General features: G+C 35.2%; 1 protein-coding gene across 5 annotated transcripts in view; it reads left to right on the forward strand.

Annotated features, from left to right (window-relative positions):
• The window catches only part of RAB28 (RAB28, member RAS oncogene family), a 211,587-nt gene that overhangs the window by 12,330 nt on the left and 177,703 nt on the right, over nucleotides 1-21,554 (forward strand). For all 5 annotated transcript variants that reach the window (XM_069069739.1, XM_069069741.1, XM_069069736.1 and 2 more), the window contains exon 4: nucleotides 16,974-17,103. In XM_069069739.1, the coding sequence (XP_068925840.1) occupies nucleotides 16,974-17,103 (130 nt within the window). The remainder of the gene's footprint in view (nucleotides 1-16,973; nucleotides 17,104-21,554) is intronic.

Raw genomic sequence — 21,554 nt, forward strand, 5'->3', positions numbered from 1 at the left:
AACTTGCTGCCAATTTAAGTTCTTAAAACTGTGGCCAACTATTGGATAGTACAGTGTACCTATTATAATAGCTTTATGTTGAATTTATCCTGAACACAAATGGTCTTTAGTAAAACATTATCTTTATTTTTTAATCAATTATTTTAACATGCTTTCTCCTTTCCCTCCATTTTTGCTTATCATACAGTTTTCTTCAATTTCAGTTAATCATATCTTTTTCAATTCATGTAATCATATATGGAGACATTAATTGGCATTTCCTTGGGATCAAGGCTTTAATTACCAGTGATATGTAATTTAAATTCTTCATTAAAGTTTGGTCTCTGAATTAGGATAGTCCTAGTTGGGACTTGTTACAGGAAGCTGGAAGTAATTTGAATTTCCACATATTATTCATAAATATACAATTAGGTCTAGCATATTGTTCTTCATAGACTAGGTACTTGAGAAAAGCTGTTATTTCTGTAAAATATAGAGAGATTAATTAAATCTGGCATTAAAGCTATGCCTTAATTTTTTTTCTTTTTTAAAGCAATTGGGGTTAAGCCCAAGGTTACATGGCCAGTTTTTTTTGTGTGTGTGTGTGTGTGGGGGGGGGGGTGTTAAGTATCTGAGGCCAGAACCAATCCCGGGTCCTCCTGACTCTGGGGCCAGCACTATTACTCACTGCACCACCTAGCCACCCCAACTATGCCTTAATTTTAAAAATTGTTTCCACCCTTTTGTTTTTCAGAAGCTGTACTGAGCATCTGCACATTAGTAATGTTAGTAATGCTATATTTAGACTTGAAAATAGTAACTCTTTTTCCTTTAGCATCTTCTTTTATTCTGTTATCTGTTTGGAATTTTACTGAAAAATCATTTTGCCATTTTTCTTGAGTAGTTGAGTATTATAGAACATGGGATAATGGTTCCTATATAAAGGACCTACCTTTTTGAAAACTTGCAAGTTAAGGTGAATCAAATGTGTCACACGTTGGTATATAGATACACCTCATTATTGCCATTACGAATATCAGAATTGGAAAGGATCTCTTCAGTAATATCATTCAATGCATACCCCTCGGAAAGAATCTCTGCCACCACATTTGTTGTTGTTGTTGTTTGGTTGTTTTTCAGTCATGTCTGACTCTTTGTGACCCTGTTTGGGTTTTCTTGAGAAATATACTGGAGTTGTTTACCAGCTCATTTTACAGTAAAGGAAACTGAGAAGTGACTTGCCCAGGGTCACACAGCTAGTAAATGTCTGAGACTAGATTTGAACTCAAGAAGATGAGTCTTCCTGACTGCAGACTTGGCACTCTATTCACGTCGTTGAGATAATGTAAGTCCAGTGCTTTGCAAACCTTAAAGAGCTATAGAAATGGTAGTTATTATTATCAATATTATTATTATTGTCTAGGAAGTAGTTTTATATTTGTATTCCCAGCACCGAACACATAGTAGGTACTTAATAAATGCTTTTTGGTTGACTGATCATCCATATTCTGTTTGAAGAACTACAATGAGGGGGAATCCTCTAACTTTAGAAACAGCCCATTTCATCTTAGTTAGCTTTAATTGTCAAGAAGTTTTTCCTGACACCAACCCAATGTATTTTTTTCATCATGAGTCCTTTGAAATTGTTTTGGATCATTGTATTGATCAAAGTATCCAAGTTTTTCACAGTTGATCATCATTACAACATTGTTGTTACTGTGTATAATGATTTCCTGGTTCTTCTCACTTCACTTTGCCATCAGTTCGAATAGATCTTGCCATGTTTTTCTGCAGCTACCCCTTTTTGTCATTTCTTATAGCACAATATTTTTTCATCATAAACATATGCTACATCTTGTTTAGCCATTCCCCAACTGATGAACATCCCCTCAGTTTCTCTGTCTTTGCTACCACAAAAAGAGCTGCTAGAAATATTATTGTACATATAGGTCTTTTTCCTCCTTCTTTGATCTCTTTAGGATACACACCCAGTAGTGGCATTGTTGGGTCAAAGGGCATACACAATTTTGCAGCCTTTTGGACATAGTTCCAAATTGTTCTCTAGAATCGCTGGACCTATTCACTCTACTAGCTGTTCATTAGTGCACCCATTTTCCCCTCATCCTCTCCAGCATTTGTCATTTCTGATAGGTATGTGATAGTTGCTTTAATTTGCATTGCTCTAATCAGTAGTGATTCAGAATATTTTTTTCATACAACTGTAGATAGCTTTGATATCTTCTGACAACAACCCTTGACCATTTATCAGTTGGGGAATAGCTTTTATTTTTATAAATTTGACTCAGTTTTGTACTAAGATTACATTTAAGAAATGAAGTCTTTATCAGAGAAACTTGTAAAGTTTTTTGATATTACTTCATTATCTATGATACCTTTTATCAAAATGTAGTTTCCTTTATTATCTCTTTTAGTTAGGTCTGTTTTTTTGCTTTTGCTTTGTCTGAGATTGCTACTCCTGTCTTTTTTACTTCAGCTGAAGTCTATTAGATTTTGCTTCAGCCCTTTAACTGTGTATGTTTTTCTGTTTCAAATGTGTCTCTTATAAACAACATATTGTTGGATTCTGGTTTCTAATCCATTCTGTCTGCTTCTATTTTATGGATGAGCTCATCCTCTTCTCAGTTATGATTAATAACTATTTTTCTTTATCCCATTATCTTCTATTTCTTCCTCTCATTCTCTTTATCCTGTACCTCCTCAATCTATTTTGCTTCTAGCCACTGTCTCCCTTAGTCTGTTCTCCCTTTTATCATTCCCCATGTCCCATCTCCCTTTTCTCTTATCCCCTTCCCTGTCTGTTTACCTATTGGGTAAATTAGAATGATATTTATACGAAGTAGGAGTCTGTAGAAAAAAAAAAACACCACATTGGGAATTAGGAGACCTAGGTTCAGGTTTTCATTTTTTCATTTACCAGCACTATAACCTCAGATAAGTCACTTAATTTCCCTGGACTTGAGTTTCTTCATTTGAGAAATAAGGGAATTGGACTATCTGATTCCTAAGGTCCCTTTCAGCTCAAAATTTATTATTTCATATGTCTACTTATGGAAGTCTAATTTGTTAGCACAAAAATTTCAGTAAAAAAATTAACATAGAAATCATAATGGGGAACTCTATATATCTAATGACATAACATAAAATTAATCTCCACTTAAAATCATATTTTGAATTGGGTTCTATTAACCACATCACTTCAGATAATTATTTTTTGGCAGTATATAGATGCTTTGTATCTGGTATAACTATTGATATCTAGTAGGTACTAATTGGCATATTTGTAGAAATTTCCCATTTTTCTTTCAGTGTCTTTGAATTCCAAAAGAAATCTCCATAACTTTTATCATCTGTGACACATTATGGAGGAAATAAAATAGTCTGTTCCTATCCTCTGGGTTGGTTCCAAAAACAATGATTATAAAGATTGATGGATTAGAATTAGGACTACCTGTGTTAGAGTACTTGATCTGCCACTCACTGTTTGTACAATCATAACTGAAGAGTTCTGGACTTTGGAGTCAGAAAATCTAGTTTAAAACCTCTTTATATTTCACTTTACTAATGTGACTTATCCTCTCTGGGACTCAGTTTCTTTATCTGTAAAATGAAGGGACTGGACTAGGTGATGTCTAAGTGCTGTTTTAGCTCTAAATTCCATGAATAAATGAATCTTATTCTCTTTTATAGGTGTAAAGTTTGCTTGTGTTTTACTGTTTGTGATTCAGAATTTCTACTAATAGAGGTATTAATAACCCACAAAGTGCTGTTTATCATCATTGTATCAGAGCCTCAGAACACTTTTTTTGGGTCCTGAGTAAGCATTATTAATAGTTTTGGAAAATGGGAATATAAAATGCCCCAAAGATCTTAATGCACTTTTCAGCTATTAAAACTTAAGTATTGTAATAAGGAAAGGAAATGAGACATATAATTATTTTAATTAATAATACAATGGTATATCTCCCTGCTTTCAAGACATTTTATTATAATAAACACAATTTTAGATATAAAGAATGTCATTTCTATTTCTATCCCTGCCCCTTCACCCTGCCTTTTAGTTCCTGTTTTATAATGTATTTGCATATACATGTATATTTGTGTGCTACATTTTGGCTTTTAGAATATTTTTGAAAATAGTATAATGATATCTGAATTTAATGATGTTCAGATCTATTTCTTGTACATAGATTTTCTAATTTATCTTTATCAGTTGTAAAGGTGTGATAAATGTAAGAAGTGATTAATCTCTAGACCAAGGAGTCAGGAGTAGAAAAAGCTAGTTTCTTGCTTTCCTTTGAGTGTTCATTTTATTAGACAACACTGCTTTATATGCAGTGACTCACACTTGATTATCCCATATTGTTTCTTATAAATCTATTTGAAAATTTACAGTACTATGTGTATTGTGTTTTCCCTTTGTTCTCTAAGCTGCAACTGTCTGAATTTCTAAGTTCACTATTAGTGTGATAAGAGATTATAGAAATGATATTCTGAATATTAAAGTATTATCAACAAGGTCTTCTAGAGAGATCAGGTAATTATCTTGGCCATATAATTAGAGCATTTTTGAATTATAGTGCAAATATTGTTAGTGCAGAAATCTTGAATGAATGCTGCTTTTCTAATGTAAGAGGTACATTAGTGAAGTCACTGATAAACCAATTAATAAGGATTTATTAAGCATTTCATGTAGCCAACTACTGTGATTAGTGCGGGGGATACAATGGAAAAGTGATACAAAGAAACTTTTGATTCTACTGAGATCCCAAAGGTTGTACCATGATTTTCTTAACTTTTGGATTCTGTCCTAAAAGAATTTTCTTTTTTTTAAAGGGTTTTCTTAAGCATGTATTATACTGATGAATTTGTCTTCAACTCTTAAAATTATCTTGTATTTCTTAGATATTGAAGAAATCAGCTAAATCTAAGTACCAAGCAGGGGAGTTAACTAGAACCCACAGTGAAGACTTTTCTTTCCCTTCTTGCAGTGGAAAGAGCACGGGATTTTTAATCAGAGGACCTGAGTTTTAGGTCCAGATTTGTCAGCTATTACTTGTGACCTTAGTAAGTTAACCTTTCTGGGCCTCAGTCTCCTCATTTGTAAAATGAATAGGTCGAATTAGATGACTTCTAAGTCCTCTTCTAACTCTTAAACATATGAATCCTTACAGTGTTTTGTTTTTGCCTCTCTTCACCATACTTTTTGCTAGTCTCATTCAACTCAGATTAGATTAAGCTAAAAAAAATAAAAAGATACAGTCAACTGAGAAGCAGTATTAAGAATCGACGTATTTACTGGTTAGATGTCCAGATTTTAAGTTAACTTAAAATTTTCTAAGAGTTTCCAGAAATGTGTTATAGGCTATTTTTCCTAGTGGTTAGGAGCAAATACACTGCTCATAGTGTTTAGTGCTCTGTAACCTGTGGCTAACAGGCTAATAACAAACCTCAGTTGGGATGCTTCATTTTGGTAGCTCTTTCCATTTTGGCATCTAAGTGGTTTGCAAATACGGCTCAACTGACCTGCTATAAAACTGGTGGAGTAGAGTCATTTGTAAAGTGGAACACAACTGCCTTTGTGTGTTAGTACCCCACACAGATGCACCTTCTGGTTTATCACCAACAAAAGAATTTAATACTTTTATGGTAGTTTAAGACCAAATCAATCTGAAAACTTAGTTGCTGAAGACTCACCTCTCTCTCTTTAATACATATTTTTATGTTGTTGGGGTTTTGCCTCCTTATAACTTATGCAGTTAAAAAAATCTCACTTAAATATTAGTATTCTTTTTTAGGTGCCGTTTATGATCCAAGGTATAACACACCAATAATTTAAAAATAAATTAAACATTGTATAAGTTGCATGTAAAACTAAGCTCAGTTATGGATTATGGATAAAAACTGTTCTTAGCTTGCTGTTTTGGAAAGAGAATTTTTTTGCCATTAACAAGACTAAATAAGAATATGTGCTAGTAAAATTTACAATTATATCATGAATATTCTATGTAATTCTCAAATATATCAGTACTTCTAAAGCAGTGATAAATTATTATTGTTAGAAAGATGAAATACTTTGGTTTAAATGTGTTTTATTGGGAGTTAGTCCTAGCTTTGTTAATAACTGAGTTGTAGTAACTTACTTAAATTACTTACTTTCCTTGTATCTTAGTTTCCTTTTTTCTGTGCCTTATGATCCCTAAGTTTTTTTTCCCCAATTCTTAAATTATGTAAACCTGTATTCTCTGAGGTGGGTAGGAATAAAAGGAATGATGGTTTATCCTAGTTTGTCCCCTTTGAATGACAAAGCTTGCCATCATTGGAAGGCAAGAGGGGAAAACTGATAGACCTGGCTTTAAGTCTTAGCTATGTTATTGATTATCTATGTGATTTTGGACAAATCATTTCTTTGGGCCTCTGTTTCTTCATCTGCAAAATGAGGAGGCTGAACTAACTGCTATGTAGGACTCCTAACTCTAAATACTGTGATTTTTTTTTTTCACTTGTTTTCTGTGACAGAGTATGTGAAGCTGGATTTTTTTGATGGGGAAAAGTCAGCATAACCCCAGCAAGCAAAAAGTACTTGATAATTGAATCATTGATTCATGTATCTGCAGTGCCAGGTATTAGAGGGAATTGATATTTTTCATGTTTGTTTTAAGGGCTAAAAGCCATTGGAATCTGCATCAGATGTTCAATTTGAGCGTTACAAAATTTAATATTTTATTACAATAAGTCTTAGGATAGAGGTAGGGACTGGACCTCTGATTTTACAGATGTAGGAAACTTCCAGGTAAAGAAACAATTTTCCATTATAGGTCAGCACCTTCTTTACAACTTAGAGTCTTAAAGAATTTCAGAGCACTGAAGGGTTAAGTGATTTGCCTAGGACCACATAGCCATTATGTATCATGAATCACATATTAGCTGGATTGCTTTATGTTGTAGAGACCATTTGTCTTTCAGTCAGCATCATTTTTCTCTTTGTGTTTGTAGGTATCAATATAAAATGAAGCACAGTATATGAATCGACAAATGCTTGGTCAGGTAGATTCTGAGTCTGAATGAAGGGATGGATTTCTCTTTGTCTTTTGTTCTAACAGGTACATAATGCTGCCATAGGCTGTTTACATCTGTGGTTTTTCTGCTTGTACCCCAAGGTTTCAGGAAATATTTCTAGTTTGAAAATTGTGATTATAATGAACATATTTTATTTATTTTTCTTACCTCCAGGTCTTACCTTATCCTGATTAGGAACTAGTGCACAAAAAATCAATGTAGAAGGGTTCTCTTACCTCAGAGTATAGTGCAAAGTTTATAAATTGTGTATCCAGCTATTACTAGATAGGTATGTCTTTGTCTTTTAGGAAATTGTACCCCAAGTATGGTGCCCAATCATTCAATATCAAACATGAAAGTTGTATTGAAAAGGCTTCTTTGGAATTTGGACCTGAAGAAAATTTTTTTTTCCTGAAAATTTTATTGGTGCATTTTGTTTTTCTTCATTACAGATATTTCACAGAACCCCTTCCTTGCCACAGAGACAAGCAGTTAAGCAAAACCAGATCTATCAGCAAGTGCAACATTGTGCAACCATAATTTCCTACCTTTCTATCAATAGAGAGGTGTATTTTTCATCTATTTTCTGAACATTGCCTTTAATTTAAGTTTAACTGCTTTTTAGTGTGCTTTTCATTTGTATTATTTTAGTAATTTTATATATAATATATATACATATGCATATGTATACATATTTTCGTATTTGTACTTTTTTTGCCCTGGAGCAGTTTGTATAAATCTTTTCTTGTTTCTCTGAATTGCCCCTATGTGTTGTTTCTTATGGTATAGTTATATTTTATTACATTTATAAAGAACATCATGTTCAGCTATTCCACCAATAGACACCTATTTTCTTTCTCTCTCTGTCTCTCTCTGCCATATCCTGCTTCTTCCCTGCCCTACCCCATAATTTATTGTCACGAATACTTTGTTATATATGGGATCTTTCTTAGATCTCTTTGGGGTACATGCTAGTAGTGGAATTGCTGGCTCAGAGAATATAAATAGTTTACAAACTTTTTTTTTTAATAATTCCACATTATTTTATAGCCCTTTAAACTCTATTTCTGCCTTTATCATCTTTGTAGATTTCAGTAGAAGGGAAATCTTGTAATTGCTTTTTAATTTCCTTTTCTTTCATTAATGATTTGGAGTATTTTTTTCATTAATGGCTCGTTATTCTTTTGAAAATTGTTCCTTTCGGGGCGGCCAGGTAGCACAGCGAGTAAGAGCAGTGGCTCCAGTGTTGAGAACACCTGGAGATCAAATCCCGGGCTCAGACACTTAGCACCCACCCAGAAACACCTGGCCGTGTAACCTTGAGCAAGTTACTTAACCCCAATTGCTTAGGGGCGGCCAGGTGGCTCAGCGAGTAAGAGCACCGGCTCCAGTGTCGGGATGACCTGGATCAAATCTGGGCTCAGATACTCAGCACCACACCCAGAAATAATAACTGGCCGTGTAACCTTGAGCAAGTTACTTAACCCCAATTGCTTTAAAAAAAAAAAAGAAAATTGTTCCTTTCCATTGATTACTTATCTATTGGAAAATAGTTCTTGGCTTTGTATATTTATGTTGATTTCCTATATGTCTTAGATAACTTTTATCTTAACTATTTAATGCAAAGATTTTCTCCCCCTGCACTCAATAGTTGGTTATAGCCTAGGTTCATTGATTTTATTTGTATAAAGTATTTTAAAATTTAACAATCAAAATTGTCTATTTTTCCTTTTGTGGTTTCTTTCTGTTATTTGGTTATGAAGTCTAGCCTTAAGTACAGATCTGCAAAGCCATGTTCTTCCCTTCTCATCTAATTTTAAAGGGATATAAAATTTTTTTTAGGTCATTCAACTCCTTTTTGGTGGTGCATTGCCCAAGATGTTACAAATTTATTTTCTGCCAAACTACTCTTTAGCTTTTCCAGCAGTTCTTGTAGAATAGGGAATCTCTTTTCCAGTTGTTTGTCTTCTTGGGTTTTTCATTAATTTGCCCATTAATCAATAAGCATTCATTAAGTGTCCCCATGGGCTAGAAACTGTGCTTTGCTCAAGGGAAACTAAATAAAAAATATAATAATCTTTGCCCACAAGGAGTTTATATCCTACTGGAAGTCTAAGGACAGGGACAACAGGTTTACAAATAACTAAATGGAGGTTATACTTGGAGTTACAGCAGGGTAGAGTAGAAGAAGCTGACTCTGCGGTTAGAGAACTTTGTTTCAAACCTTGCTTCTGACATGTAGTACCTTTATGATCTTAGTCAAGTCACCTTGACTTGATCCTCCCAGAGTCTCAGTTTCCTTTTCTGTAAAACTAAGAAAAAGTTTTCTTAAATGAGCAATATAAAGAAATCGAAGAAAACAATAGAATGGAAGAGACAAGAGATCTCCTCAGGAAAATTAGAGATATCAAAGGAATGTTTTATGCAAAAATGGGCATGATAAAAGGCAAAAATGGTAGGGACTTGACAGAAATAGAAGAGATTAAGAAGAGGTGGCACGAATGCACAAAAGAATTGTACAAGAAAGATCTTAACAGCACCGATAACTACAATGGTGTGGTTACTCATCTAGAGCCAGACATGGAGAATGAAGTCAAGTGGGCTTTAGGAAGTCTTACTAACAGTAAGTCTAGTAGAGGTGATAGAATTCCCAGCTGAGCTCTTTAAAGACCTAAAAGATGATGATGTTAAAGTGGTCCACTCAATATACCAACAAATTTGCAAAACACAGCAGTGGCCTCTGGATTGGAAAAGATCAGTTTACATCCCAAACATAAAAGAAGGTCAATGAATGCCAAGGAATGTTCAAATTACTGAACAATTGTGCTCATTTTCCCTGCCAGCAAGGTTATACTTAAAATTCTGCAATATGTTGAACCAAGAATTACAAAAGAGTAGGCTGATTTTTGAAAAGGCAGAGGAACTAGAGACTGAATTACCAGCTTTTGCTGAGAATGTAAGGGAGTTTCAGAAAAAAACGTGTATTTCTGCTTCATTGACTTCATTAAAACATTTGACTGGATCACAACTAAATGTGGCAAGTCCTTAAAGAGATGTGAGTACCAAATTATCTTGCTTGTGACCTGAGGAACCTGTGTATGGGCCAAGAAGCAACAGTTAAAATAAAACATGGAACAACTGATTGCTTTAAGATTGGAAAAGGTGTATAAAAAGGTGTATAAAGGTGTATAAAAAGGCTTTTTATTTAACTTAGATGCAGAGTACATTGTACAAAATGTCAGGCTAGATGAATCAAAAGCTGGAATTAAGGTTGCTGTGAGAAATATCAACAATCTCAGATATGCAGGTGATACCACTCTGATGGCAAAAAGTGTAAGAGAATTAAGAAACCTCTTGATGAAGGTGAAAGAGGAGAGTGTAAAAGCTGGCTTGAAACAATATAAAAGAACCCAAGAACTTGGCAACTGGTCCCATCACTTTCTGGCAAGTAGAGGGAGAAGAAATGGAAGCAGTGTCAGATTTTATATTCTTGGCTTAAAGATCACTGCAGATGGTGATTGCAGCCATGAAATTAAAAGAAGTTTGCTCCTTGGAAGAAAAGCTTTGCAAATATAGACAGCATACTAAAAAGCAGAGATATCACCTTGCCAACAAAGGTCTGTATAGTCAAAGCTAGTTTTTCTAGTAGCAGTGTATGAGTGTGAGTTGGAATATAAAGAAAACTGAGCACCACAGAATCAATGCTTTTGTGGTGCTAGAAAAGACTTTTGAGAGTCCCTTGGATAGCAAGGACATCAAATCAGTCAATACTTAAATTAATTCAGGCTGTTCACTGAAAGGTTATACTGAATACTGAAGCTGAAACTTAAATACTTTGGCTACATAATGAGAAGACAGGACTTATTGGAAAACACCCTGATGTTGAGGAAGATTGAAGGCAAAAGGAAAAGGGAATGGCAGTAGATAAATAATGTCATGGAAACAACGCACATGAACTTGGACAGACTTCCAGGGATGATGGAGGAAAGAAGGGTCTGGTGTGTTACAGTGTATGGGCTCACAGAGTCGGACATGACTGAACTACTGAACAACAACAATATAACATAATACATGTGTAATACAGTCTGTAATACAAACATACATAAGTGTGTGTGTTTGTATTATGGATTGTGGTAGATCCAGAAAAACCAGTTATGAGGCTGTTGGAATAGTTGAGGGGAGAAGTGATAAGGACATGTGTGTTATGAGTAGAGAGAAAGGGATGGATATATTGAGGAGGTAGAAATCAATGAGACTTGGCACTTGATTTCATATGGGAGAGGTAAGTGAGGGAAAAGATGATTCCTGGGTTATAACCTGAGTGACTGGAAGAATGGCAGATCCCTTGATAGAAATAGGAACGTTAGCTCATATGGTAGGCTAATATGTTGATTTGAAACAGCCATAGTATATCCAGATATGAATGTCAAAAAAGTAGTTGGAGATGAGGGCTGAATATGTAGAATTAATCTTCATAAAGAAAATAGTTTAATCTATAAGCTTACTAGTAAAGAGTCTAGATCAGGGGTGGGGAACCTACAGCCTCACCCTTGGTAGACAGACATATCTACATGTATAGGTTTACTCATACATAGAGGGTAAGACACAGGTGATGATTCTCTCAGGGAGGTTGAGACTTTCTGGCCAAGATGGCTACCAAAATAAAAGTAGCCTCTTTAGCTTCTGTTTACCTAATTCAGCAAAAAATCTTAAATTTACATGAGATTGAATATTTATCAAGAAATCTAATGAGAAACTACAGTGACTTCTTCCACTCCAGAATTTTCCCAAAATTCAGCTAGAAGTACACAGGCAGTAGAAAATAAAGCCACTAGCAAAGCCAGGGTAGGCAAACAAGCAAACAGCCTCCCAGTGTGACCAGAGGTAGACCAGAGGTATGTAGTTCTATATAGAGACTCAGCAAATGTAGAGGTTTCTTTCAAGAAAGACCTAGGGTGATGGCAAACCCACAGTAGTGACCTTGGAAGCCACCAGGAGGGGATAGTAACCATTGCAGGTCAGCAGCTGCAATTGCAAAATTGATTGGGATAGCCCAGGTATCCCAGCAGCCTGAGCATCTCTCTGATATTCCAAAGACGGCCCCAAAGATGCAGTAGGCTGATCTTAAGAGATATGGAGGTGGCCTAACCCTAGGATCTGGAAGTCCTTATTGGAACCCAGGTAACAGAGTGAGACCAAGATGAACAAACCAAAAGAACAATGGTAGGAGGAGCTTGGCCCTGTTACCTAGTTAAGGAACTAAAGTTGTAGAGATGAATAAATGAAATAACTCAAATAAGATACTATTGTAAAAAATTATTTTAGATCTAGAGATGCTGCCAGATAATTCTGAAACACCCGGAAGGAGAGAATCAAAGGAAAAAATGGATTTTCTGCAAGGACTATATGAGTACCCAGAAGAAATGTTGCAAGAGAGAGAAGAAAGGAAATCAAAACTTTGGAAGAAAGAATTGGAAGGAGACTAATAGTTTAGAAAGTGGTAAATTCTTGTCTGACTAATTCTCTGAAAATTAGAATAGACAACATAGAAATTAATGACTATGAGATAGCAAGAACTAGTGTAACAAATGAAAAGATTGAAAAAAATACAAAAATATATAAGGTTTCCAATAAAAAAAACCAAACTACTGAACCAGAAAATGAGAGTCAGAGAGATAACTTAAGAATCAATGGAGTCCCTGACAGCCATGATTTAAAAAAAAAAATTCTGGACAATGTATTTCAAGAAATCAAATGAAAATTTACTCAGAAATTAATGACTATGTGTAATGTAATGCCAAGGAAAGGCAACTTCCCAAGGTTCAAAATACCAGCATAGGTGCTCTCCATTATTCAGTGACAAATTAAGAACAGAGAAGATCAAAACATGACATCATTCAAAATACAGCATTTACTAAGTGTGATTAAATAATCTCCAAGTACTACCCCACCCCAGGACCTTACATTCATTCAATCAATTACAAAGTCCCTGTTCTAAATAGTACTCCACTCCTAGGCTATACCTTCATTTAGTCCATCACAAAACCCCTCTTCTCAAATGGAGATTAGTTTCCAATCATAAGTAAAGTACATTCATTTGTTCAACCATAGAACACAAAAAGGTCAAAAGTTCTCCACCCCTGGATTACAATTGAATCTACCCCAGAGTTACATCAAGTTTAAGCACAGCACTTAATACCCAAATGGAGGCCTTTTCTTCCTCTTGACAGGAGGGAAGTTCTCAGCAATCTTTGTTCCTGGGGAGACAAAGCTTAGCAAGGCCACAAGATACATTGCCAGTCTCTTCATTAATTCATCCTCTGTCTGCAGAACAGTCCTAGGACCCCTGAAAACATTAGCAAAACCCTCTCCCAGAATTTCTGTAAACATACAACAAGAAAATCCTTCTTCAGGGCTTCTGAACCAACAGAAAGGTTCCCAGACCCCTGCAACAAAAGCACTGTCCTTCACCAGTGGACAGTATTCACTCTGTCTGCAGGACAGTCTCCAGACCCCTGCAACAACAGCACTGTCCTTCACCAGTGGACAGTATTTACTCTCTGTCTGCAGGACAGTCACAGGAGCTCTTAACCAACAGCCAGGTTCCAGGACTTCTTCAACAACAGGACTGTCTTTCACCAGTGGACAAATCTGGTAAAACAACATCAAAAGAGACAGACAGAGTACCAGCAAAACAGCCATGTCTCCTCAGTCCTTGGCAGCTCTGGGGGCAGGTCTCAAAAGTCCAGGGCAATTCAAAGTGGCCCTCAGCAATCCTCTTAGTCTCTCTCTGCCTCCACAAGGGTGCTGCTTCCAAAAAGTTCTTCTGCCTCTCTCTTGTGTCTCTGCAAATCTACTCACCAGCTCCTCCCAGTTCTGGACTTTCTTTTCACTTCAACAAGTCCATCCCACAGGTGGGATTAACAAGCTCTGGGTTTTAACATAATCAAACCAAAAACCAAGCCAATACAGGGGAATCTTTAAATGCCATTACTATCACACTATGAGATAGCAAGAACTAGTGTAACAAATGAAAAGATTGAAAAAAATAGGAAAATATATAAGGTTTCCAATATTAAAAAAAAACAAAACTACTGAACTAGAAAATGAAAGTCAAAGAGAGATAACTTAAGAATCAATGGAGTCCCTGACAGCCATGATTTAAAAAAATATCCTGGACAATATATTTCGAGAAATCAAATGAAAATTTACTCAGAACTGTTTGAACCAGGGGGCAATGTGAAGATAGAAATAATCCACCTATTACCTATTGAAAGAAATCCCGGAAGGAAAAGAAAGGTCAGGATCAAAAAAGACCTGGTAGCTTCTAGTGAAAACAAGAGGAAATCTTAGAATATAATATTCCAGAAGACAAAAGAGATTTATAAACAAAAATAATTTACCTCAAAGCTGACTACAGTCCTATAGGGGGAAAATGGATCTTTAATGAAATAGAGTACCTTCAAACATTTCTCACTAAAAAATTAGAGCAGAGTAGGAACTTTTAAATGTAAGCATAAGAATCTGTAGAAACCTAGAAAGGTAAAATTATTTGAGAAACTAGAAGGGGTATGATGATGTAGAGTTAGTACTTTATTTGTGGAGAAGAAATAAGTGTCCTTGCAGAGCCTTAATGTATTCAGAGAATATTGATGGGGTTAAATAAAAAAATATGGAGGACCTATTGTTTCTGTTTCTGAGATTTAAGAGTGGAAACGGAAGGTAGGATAAAATCAGGAGTACACTTGTATAGAAAGGAGGAAGAATGGGGTCCAACTTGCAGTTTTTCATGCTAGGTATACCAGAGAAGAAAGAGTATAGAAACGTGGAGGAAGGAATGAGGGAATAGGCATTAGATGAACCTTACTCTTACCTAAAATGGAGAAAGGAGGGTTCAACACACACACACATACAAATCATTTGGTGTAGAAATACATAAGACTTAACAGGGAAGCAGGTGGAATAAAAAAGAGGGAGAGGGTAAAAATGAAAGACGGGTGATGACTTTATGGCTTTCTCCATTGGAGTTTAGTATAAGTCAAACAAGAATGAAGAAGGCAGATTGTGGAAACAGTGCAAAGTTTAGATTTGCAAAGGGATGAAGGGGGATAGAACAGAAGGTTTAGATATTCAGGCCTGATTCAAGGGCAGCGTAAAGTTGAATTAGTTAAATAAATGATCAAGATTTGAAGGTATGAACTTGAGGCAAGAATTGGAATGAAAAAAGAAACAAAAGCATTGTCTGGCCTAGCAAGGAGGGAATAGAGTGATTGGAAATTGCTGTGAGTAAGGAGGAGAGGTTTAGTATGGGTAAATGACACACAGGGAGAGATGGAAAGACTGTGGAAAAAGCATTGGGTTTAGAGGCAGGGGATCTGGGTTCGAATCCCATCTCTGACAATTATTACCTCTGTTACCTCGAAAGTTCAGCCAGAATTCCTCTGAAATCTTTTGCAGCTTTATATCTGTGATCCTCTGATCAGAGAAAGGAAGTTCAGACAGATGTGTTTATTGTAGAATTAAAATGCTTGTGGATGATGTTGAGATAAAAGGAATAAATGTCCTTTTGTTTGATTGAGATAGAGTGCATGTGGAGATCATAGGAGTTGAAGAGTTTGATAAACTGGGAAGAAGTCCTCAAGTTAATAAAACAAGAATTGGTATGGAAAAGGAGATTATTTTGAAAGCTAATATATTTTTTGATCTTTACCACTGAGAGTGTGTGCTCATTATATGTTAGAGCATTCCACATCGTGTATTATTTTTAAAATAAAATGGAATTCAAAAATAGACTAGATAACCAGCTTAGTAAAATAGTCCATCAAAAACAGAGTAGATAAGTAAGGTGGAAATTCAAGGTATACTTGAATACCTAAAGGTAGCAAAAGGCAAACACAGTTACAGAATTAGGAAGTGGTAATTAGACACATATATTGCAGGAAAAAACAGGAGCCACTGAAGATTAGTCATGGAGCTTGCATTGTGAATAGAGTCACCACTGCGAGGTATTTACAGGTTGGATAGGAGTCAGTAATATATCTATGCACACATGCATAATGATGGCATATATTAAGGAATGGGATAAGCAAGATTGAGGAAACTTGGTATTGTTTAGATATTTATTAGAATATTATATCTCTTCCTTGAAAGAAGATATAGCAAAACTGGAGATGGTTTTGGGAAGAAACAATAGAAATCATTAAAGGGATAGAAAATAGGACCTTTTAGGAAAGCTTAAGGAATGGAGCTTTTATTTACTTTGGAAAAATGAAGACTTACCTTCATGTGTGTGTGTGCGCACGTGTGCGTTTGCTGAGGAGGAAACTATCAGGTTATTTTCTATAAGCAGAGGACCAAACAAGAATTGACTTAAATGGCAAATAAAAAAATTTAGTCACTGACATAGATTATTGAGGGAGGTTATAGATTATTTGGCCTTGAGAGATGTTGTTGGGTAGTTTTGACATTTAGCATTATGAAGTGTATATTAATTGACTTCTTTGCATATTTATTTTACTCATTTTACTGCAGTTTAACAAACGTTTTAGGAATCTTATTAAATGGATAATCTTTGTGTACTTTTTTTGAAATCATAAAATTAGTATTTTAATCTGTATATAGTATTTTGTTATACCTTTGTGACCTTGAGAAAGTCACTTAACATTCTTGGGTTTCCTCATCAGTAAAATGTGGATAACCTCTGAAGTTCTTATCTAGCTCTAAATCTTTGTTCAGGGTTATCCACTAGTAGGTGCTCACTTGGACTGTATTCAGTTTAAAGTCTGCTTTGGAACTTTTGTATGGTGAAATCTGAGATCCCGTAGAAGAAGTCAACTTGTTAGGAATAACTTTAATGTGTATTGCTCATCTACTGACAATTGATAGTTTATAAATATGCTGTAACTCTTTTGCAACAGGGAGTTCTCTTGGTATATGACATTACAAATTACCAAAGCTTTGAGAATTTAGAAGACTGGTATAACATGGTGAAGAAGGTCAATGAAGAGTCAGAAACACAGCCATTAGTGTCCTTGGTGGGCAATAAAAGTAAGTGATTTTTTAATACTAATTAATGTATAATAACATTTTCTTTACTTATAATAAATACAACAAAACCAATGGTTTTATTTATGAAAGAATAGTCGATACTTTGATACATTTAAAGAAATATAACCTTCATGGAATTTTCAGGTTGTGAGAACTGAAAATATCCTTTGATGGGTACAGTTTTTTCCAGCAACTGTTATGGTTGGTTGATCATGTCATGGCTACTTTAACCAATTCTATTAAAGTATTGCAGTACTGACAGTGTTCATTTAGGCTTCCTGAGTTCTGAACATGAGTATGAACTATTAAGAACAGCAGCATTGCTGCAGATTTTGTGACTACCTGACTGTTGTGTACTTTGCCCTAGAGAGTTTTTGAAAGATGTGGTTCCTGAAGTGATTCTTTGCCTTAGGGAAGGCGGTATTTACATTTTGAGGTCTGATACATACTGTTTTCCCACACTTTCATTATTTTCTTTGATAAATTTTAGGGAATTTATATTAAAATACTAGATCATTCTTTTGTGCAAGTGGATTATTCTGGGTGCACGGGTAAGTGGTGATATACTGCATTGGAAGATGAAAATTCTGACTAAAGAATTTTTTTTGGAAATCATTTTCAAGATTGAAATGTGGTTTGTGGGAATTTGAAGCTAATTTCTCTTTTATATTCAGCAGTAGAGTACTATCATATTCCATGCCCTGAAACCTGAGAGACTAGAGAAAGAGTTTAGGGGTGAAGACTATAATGTAGTTGTTCAGTGTTTAATATTGAGAGGACAGTGGCCTGCTGCTCTCTGTGTCGCTTGAGGTTAGAACAAGAAGAAATTGTAGCATGAGGGAATTAGGTTTAGGTGTAAGGAAATATTTCCTGCCAGTGAGAGTTGTTAAATATTTGAGTGTGTTACCAAGAGAATTATCTTCTCCAAAGATCTTTTAAAAAAAAGTAAGTTATTTGTTGTTGAATGGTTCAAGTACAGTGCTTTTTGAAGACAGGACCTAAGTTTCTCCTCTTTTTATTTTTCTGTGAATTTAAATGGATATAGGCATATTGAAAATTTATTTTATTTCTAATATAAGAACTTACCATGATTGAGATAAAATTTGTTTATGCTTTCTAGAAAATAATTTTGTCCATCCTGACATGGTTGGATTGGGTAGAAAATTTGTTGTTTTTATAAAGCACTAGCCAGTTTTCTTTGCATTATATAGATTTGCATTCTTCCTCCATCTGCTTTCTGTAGAATCTTTTTTATAACTGAGTAAAATGATTGCTAATCAGTTTGCTACAATCCCTTCTATTTTTATTTTTTTGAGGCATTTGGGGTTAAGTGATTTGCCCAGGGTCACACAGCTAGTAAGTATCTGAGATCAAATTTGAACTCAGGTCTTCCTGACTTCAGGGCTGGTACTCTGTCCACTGCACCACCTAGCTGTCCCTATCTTTTAAAAATTGTAGTAAGTTTAGGTGACTTTTTCTTTATCCTGTCAGCATGCCATTCTCCACTTTAGACCATCTTCTCCTAGTCCCAGACTCAGTCACTATGTATGACTGAACTTGAACTGCAGTAGAACCTTTTCCTGTAATCTTTTGGGAAAATGTTCAGAGGATGAAGACGGGAGAGTAGTTTTGTTTTAATATTTCTCATAATTTACACCATCTGGGTAAGGGGTAAATATTCCCTCTTCTTTCAAGGTGCATTGGCACAGTTATTTATGCACATTATCTTACATGTTTATGCTATACTTTGAGCCTCTAAGCATCGGTCACTGTCAAAGACAGGATATCAGACTAAATGGACCATTGGTCTGTTCTAGTGTCACCATTCCCAGGTTTTAAAAACAAATATTTATACAATGAATGTGAATTTATTAAAAAATATACTAATTCATTGTTTGAGAATGCACACAAGTCCAGCATTTTCCCATATCTTCCTTAGCTGTAACCCCTTTCTTGTGTGTATTACAATAGGGTCTTTCAGTTTGAGATTGTTATATAATAAAGTATGCAGTAACATAGAATGGTACGTATGTTAAATGAAGAGATTCTAGGAGAAAATTCAGTTTCCTTACTACTAATTTACTGCATAGTTGTCATTTTACCTAATATCACATGTTCTTGTAGTAAAAGATCCTTCAATTAAAGTTATTGGGACCATAGCACAGAATTTTCTGAACAATGTGTGATTTGAGTTTCAAATCTGAGGTTATATTAGAATGTTCATATCTTTTTCTTAAAGGAAAATTTATATTTATATAAAAAATGAAATATATGAAAAATGTAGACAGTTGGACTTCAAGCAGTAGAAACATGAAAAACCACATACAGCTTTATTCTGTTTTTATCACTATTAAAATAGAATCAAATTTTCCCAAGCTTGGTTTGTATTTAATTTGTACTGTTCTTGACAGCCTAAATTCTAGTGTTAAAAACTTATATATTTCATAGATACTAGGAAACACTGGCAGTAGTAGGCAAGAATTTTTAGCCTAGTTAAACATGTTTACATGATTACATGGATAAGTCAGAGAAACAGTGGCATAAAGCATTTGCTGTAGACAGTTAATTTCCTCATTGCTTTATTAATTTCCCAGGTTTATTTATGTCTCTTTACTTTTGCCTACATGGTTTTGTCTACCTTGAACTCTATCACCTCCTCTTCACTTGTGTAAATCTTGGCTTTCGTTCAAGGCCCAGCCCAGGTTCTGTTTTCTCTATTAAGTTGATTCTTCCTGCCCTCAGTTATTGCTCCCTTCCTTGGATTTCCATACCTCTGATTTCCTGTACTACTTTGTTACTTAGCATATGCTACCGTAAATTTCTTTACATATGTATAAGATACAAATAAAAATATACATTTATATATATATATCCCATTTCACCAACAAGACTGTAGTATAGTCCCTTCCACGGCAAGGACCCTGACTTTGACAAAGATCAAAAGAGATGGGTACTTTGTAAACCTTAAAGAAGTACTATATACTTTAAAAGGCAATACAGTTTTAAGTAATACATGTTAAATATCAACATTGTTTTAAAAGTAATAATACAACCTTTTATGCCTCAAGGGACTAGCACAGTGACCTTACAAATGGTAGGTGCTCAGTAAATGTCTGATGATGATAATGATTAAACATTTAACAGGTGGTTCCTCCAGAAATCACTTCTTTTAAAAATTTATTTGTTTTTAGATTCCAGCTTTCACCTCCATAAGTTTTTGAGTTTTAAATTTTCTCCCCCTTCTTTCCCCTCCCTCCCCAAGATGGCATGTAATCTGGTATGGGCTCTACATATACATTTACATTAAAGATATTTTCACATTAGTAATGTTTTAAAGAAGAATAAGGAACAATGGGAGAAACCACAAGAAAGAAGAAACAAAATAAAGCAACAGCAACAAAAAAAGAGAGTAAATAGTATGCTCTGATCTGCGTTCAGTCTCTATAGTTCTTTCTCTGGATGTGGGCAGCATTTTCCTTCATGAATCTTTTGGAGTTGTCTTAGATCTTTGCATTGCTGAAAAGAGCCAAGTCTATGAAAGTTAGTCATTGCACAATGTGACTATTACTGTGTATAATGTTTTCCTGGTTCTGCTCACTTCCCTAAGCATCAGTTCACATAAGTCTTTCCAGGTTTTTCTGAAATCTGCCTGATCATAATTTCTTATAGCACAATAGTATTCCATTACGTTCATATACCACAACTTGTTCAGCCATTCCCCAGTTGAAGACCTTCTCCTCAATTTCCAATTCTTTGCTACCACAAAAAGAGCTGCTATAAATATTTTTGTACATATGTGTCCTTTTCCCATTTTTATGATCTCTTTGAGATACAGACTTAGAAGTAGTATTACTGGGTCAGATGCATAGTTTTGTAGTCCTTTGGGCATAATTTCAAATCGCTCTCCAGAATGGTTGGAAGAGTTCACAACTCCTTCAATTTTCCCACATCTTCTCCAACATTTATCATTTTCCTATTTTGTTATGTTAGCCAATCTGATAGGTGTGATGTGGTACTTCAGAGAAGTTTGATTTGCATTTCTCTAATCAATAGTGATTTAGACCATTTTTTCATATGACTGACTATAGATAGCTTTAATTTCTTCATCTGAGAACTGCCTCTTCATAGCCTTTTTCTGGGGGGGAGGGGCAATTGGGGTTAAGTGACTTGCCCAAGGTCACATGGCTAATTTTGTGTTAAGTGTCTGAGGCCAGATTTGAACTCAGGTCCTCCTGACTCCAGGGCCGGTGCTCTATTCACTGCACCAAATAGCTGCCCCCTTGATTTTTGTTTTGTTTTGTTTTTTTGGAGGAGGAAGGCAGGGCAGTTGGGGTTAAGTGACTCACACAGCTAGTAAATGTTAAGTGTCTGATGCCAGATTTGAACTCAGGTCCTCCTGACTCTAGGGTCAGTGCTGTATTCACTCCACCACCTAGCTGCCCCCTGTTCAT

The sequence above is a fragment of the Petaurus breviceps genome, unplaced genomic scaffold, assembly GCF_028583685.1.
Source record: "Petaurus breviceps papuanus isolate PSGF00001 unplaced genomic scaffold, PetGlider_PUasm1.0 140, whole genome shotgun sequence".
Taxonomy (NCBI): Eukaryota; Metazoa; Chordata; class Mammalia; order Diprotodontia; family Petauridae; genus Petaurus; species Petaurus breviceps.